The 3,713-nt window shown below is 32.8% G+C and overlaps 1 protein-coding gene across 1 annotated transcript in view; it reads right to left on the bottom strand.

Moving 5' to 3' along the window:
* The window catches only part of UGGT1 (UDP-glucose glycoprotein glucosyltransferase 1), a 124,164-nt gene that overhangs the window by 104,880 nt on the left and 15,571 nt on the right, over window positions 1-3,713 (bottom strand). Inside the window, exon 3 of the mRNA XM_012649914.1 lies at window positions 1,628-1,710. Within this exon, the coding sequence (XP_012505368.1) occupies window positions 1,628-1,710 (83 nt within the window). The remainder of the gene's footprint in view (window positions 1-1,627; window positions 1,711-3,713) is intronic.

The following is a 3,713-nucleotide window of genomic DNA, read 5'->3' on the forward strand; positions in this document are numbered from 1 at the left end:
CAGGAGGATCGCTTGAGCCCAGGAGTTTGAGGTTGCTGTGAGCTAGGCTGACGCCACTGCACTCTAGCCTGAGCAACAAAGTGAGACTCTGTCTCAAAAAAAAAAAAAGGATATTATGAAATTGTAAAGTTTGGGGAGAAACATTTAAACAAAAAGTTGGACAAAATTATTTGAAAGGAGAAAAAAAAATCTGTGTACCAGTATGACAAAGTCCCCAGGATAATTGAAAAGCAAAGGTACAAAGCAATGTACATAGAAAGCTATCTTTTTTTTGCAGAAAGAATGAGAAATAAGAATATATACTTATATACTTATTGTAAAAAACACTGGAGGCTAAACAAATCAACTTAAAAGAATTATAAAAAGCAGGTGAGAAACAGAAGGAATGAGGACAAGGAAGGAACAAGATCCTTCTGTGTATAGCCTTTTATACACATTTGAATCGCATAATATCCATTCAAAAAATTAAAATTTTCAATTTTAAAAAGAACAATATTAACATTTTAAAAAGCAAAATATAAAAGGTTCTATACTACATTAGCATCTTCTACATGGAAAAAGAGACCAGAAATACCTCAAGTTGCCAGAATGTTAATAGTGTCAATCCTTGGGTGGTAGAAATTCAAATAATATTTCGAATAAATAAAATGTTTGACATCCTTTTATGATCACTTCCAAGAATGCATACTCCCATAATTTTAACCAAGAATATTTATCACTTATACTGAAGAAATTTCATCTTAAATGTCAGAGTTCAAATTTCATTATAAACCCACTGTGATAAATTTGTTCTACAAAATTTTTAAATGATTTTTTGATGACTTAATTCCAGTTGACTTTAAATTAAGAGATGCTCATTCAAAACCTTTATGTATCTATATCACAAAAAAAGGATTCAGACAACTTTTAAAATATGTACTATTTAAATAAAAATGAAAAAGTTAAAAAATCAATTCTATTAAAAAACAGCACTCACACAAGTTTCAAACATTTCCTCTTCAACAAGGACTTATACTTGTCAATGTAATATTCTAGGTTTTAACTACTCATATATCAGCATATTTCACTATTAATGTTTATAACCGATATAGCTTATATCAAACTAGAAAATGTTTGTGAAAGCACTTCATAAAAACTACAAACGAGTGAATCATTAATTTGATATCCTGACACTCAAGTTGTAAGTGGCTGGCAGGCATAATAGAAAACGTACTGGATGGTACTAACTTAGTGATAACGAACTGAACAGGTAATATTAATAGATCAGTTGTATAAATAATTCATAACTAAAGGAAGAGTAAATCAAATCAAATGGTTATTAAGTCAATAAAGTCAATACTAGATGATTTAAAATGAAAGGTACTTCCACAAAAGTCACATAACACTTTAATAAAAGATCATGATAGAACAAAAACAAGGTAGGGAAAAAAAGGTACTATTTATACCCAAAGTTATAAAATGCTTCAAAAATAAGAGTTGGCTCTTCCTGACTACCATCACAACTCTAGTCACTGAAGACAAAAATGTTTTCCATTAACTGCCATGCCACACATACTACAAAAGAGACCATTTTTTCCTAATATTTTCCCAGACACCAAAGTCAAAGAAGCATTTGCTTCAATTTTACCGTGATGATCTGATGATCCAATATTTTGACTGGCTTCTACAAAAGTCCAAAATTTCTCTTGACTGTCTTCTGCTAAAAACTCACTGGGAGAAAAGGGGGAAATGTCAGAAATATAACAACTTAACAAAATTTCCTAATATAAACTGTATTACTAAAAAGAGTAAAAATAGATTTTGAAGTTTCCAAATGTCCATAGTTTGGCTTTTAATCTATAATATACACTTCTTCAGGTATAATATATATTTTTTAATGATAAGCAAGTCTTACATCTTATTAACTATTAATAAATTGTTAGCTTATTAACTCAGTCATTTAATAGCTTAATAGCTATTTCTTAAGAAACCTGGAATAATAAAAATGTTGTTAACAACAGGGAAATCCCAATATAAAGAAAGCTTATAAAAAACCCCATTGGCAAAAATGCTAACAGTAGTGGAAGCAGAATTAGGAATTAACAATTCTAGTACTAGTTCTGCTCTCACTTATTTTCTGAAAGGCCTTACAAAGAATAAAAAGTATCTTTTGCCTGAGGTTCTACCACAATAAAACATGAATCCTAGAAAAATCTCTAGGAGACTAAAGGCAGCATGTTATAATCTTTTAACATCCATAAAGCCAAATGTTCAAGATCACCAAATGTTAGTTTAAAATTAGCACTGATCTGGTTGGGCACAGTGGCTCATGCCTATAATCCCAGTACTTTGAGAGGCCAAGGCAGGAGGATCACTTGAAGCCAGGAGTTCAAGACTACCCTGGGCAACACAGCAAGACCCTGTCCCTACAAAAAATTAAAAAATTATCCAGGCGTGGTGGTACACACCTACAGTCCCAGCTAGTCAGGAGTCTGAGGTGGGAGGATCACTTGAGCCCCGGAGTTTGAGGTTATAGTGAGTTACAATCATACCACTTCACACCAGCCTGGGCAACAGAGTAAGACCCTGTCTGTACAAAAAATTAAAAAATAAAAAATAAAATTAGCACCAATCTAATAAAATCAGGTCTAATGCCACCTTAATTTTTTTCAGACTTTATACTACCAACCTAAAATAATGGCCAATCTAAATTTCCCTTCATACAAGAGTCTGAGACCCCTAAAAGGAAATGCATGGAGTAATTGGATGATTCATATCAATTGGTTATCTTCTCCTCTGAGCCATAATACTAATGTAGTGGTAATCTTTCACTGTCTTAAAGCAAACTACAGATCTGGATCTCAGCTTACCTAGCCAAAGGAAGACTTTCCCATTACTTGTCAACACTGGGGTGTACAACTCTCACTCTACTCCACAGCTAGACATAGAAATATGGGAAAAATAAGAAACATTTCCTGGTAATACACAGCTTCTCTAAAAATAGGTTTCTTCTGAAAATACCCATTATCATAATATATTAAATTACTTAATGCCTCCTTGAGAGTAGTATTTTTCTAGGCTTTCTAGTAACTAACATAGACACCATACCAACCTTAGAATCTAAGACAACAGGTACTAAGACAGATACATTATGATACACAAATAAACACTATATTTATTAATTAAAGGTGCATTCAAAGATAAGCTAGCAGCAGGGAACCAGATGACACACTCATCAGTTGTGGTGAGAACAAGGATTCACTCAAGCTAAGACTTTCCTTACACAAGTAAAGGCCATACACAAATAAATACATGCTTTTCATATAATTACAGGAAAACTTCATGAAACATACATTCTTTTTAATCCCACTTCATAAATAAGTCTTACAAGGTTTAAGCATGGAATAGTCTTAAGAAAATTAATTAGTAGATCCACTGAAATAATCTGGGGGAGAGGAGAACAATATAAGACATTATTAAAGGAATGCTGCCTTTTTTTCATAGTATATTTGTTTTGTGTTATGTTTTTTAGCTTCTCATACCTATTCCATTGAGTAAAAGTCTATGACTTCATAGCTGAAATTACATGATGTCTAGGATTAGCTTTAAAACATTCCAGTGGAGGAGGAGAGCGGATGGTGGTGGTGGTTGCCTTGAACTGATAATGGTTAAAACTAGTTGATAATAGCCTGGCACAGTGGCTCGCCCTTATAATCCCAGCTACTCAGGAGGCT

This window comes from Propithecus coquereli, unplaced genomic scaffold (assembly GCF_000956105.1).
Source record: "Propithecus coquereli isolate 6110/MARCELLA unplaced genomic scaffold, Pcoq_1.0 Scaffold307, whole genome shotgun sequence".
NCBI lineage: Eukaryota > Metazoa > Chordata > Mammalia > Primates > Indriidae > Propithecus > Propithecus coquereli.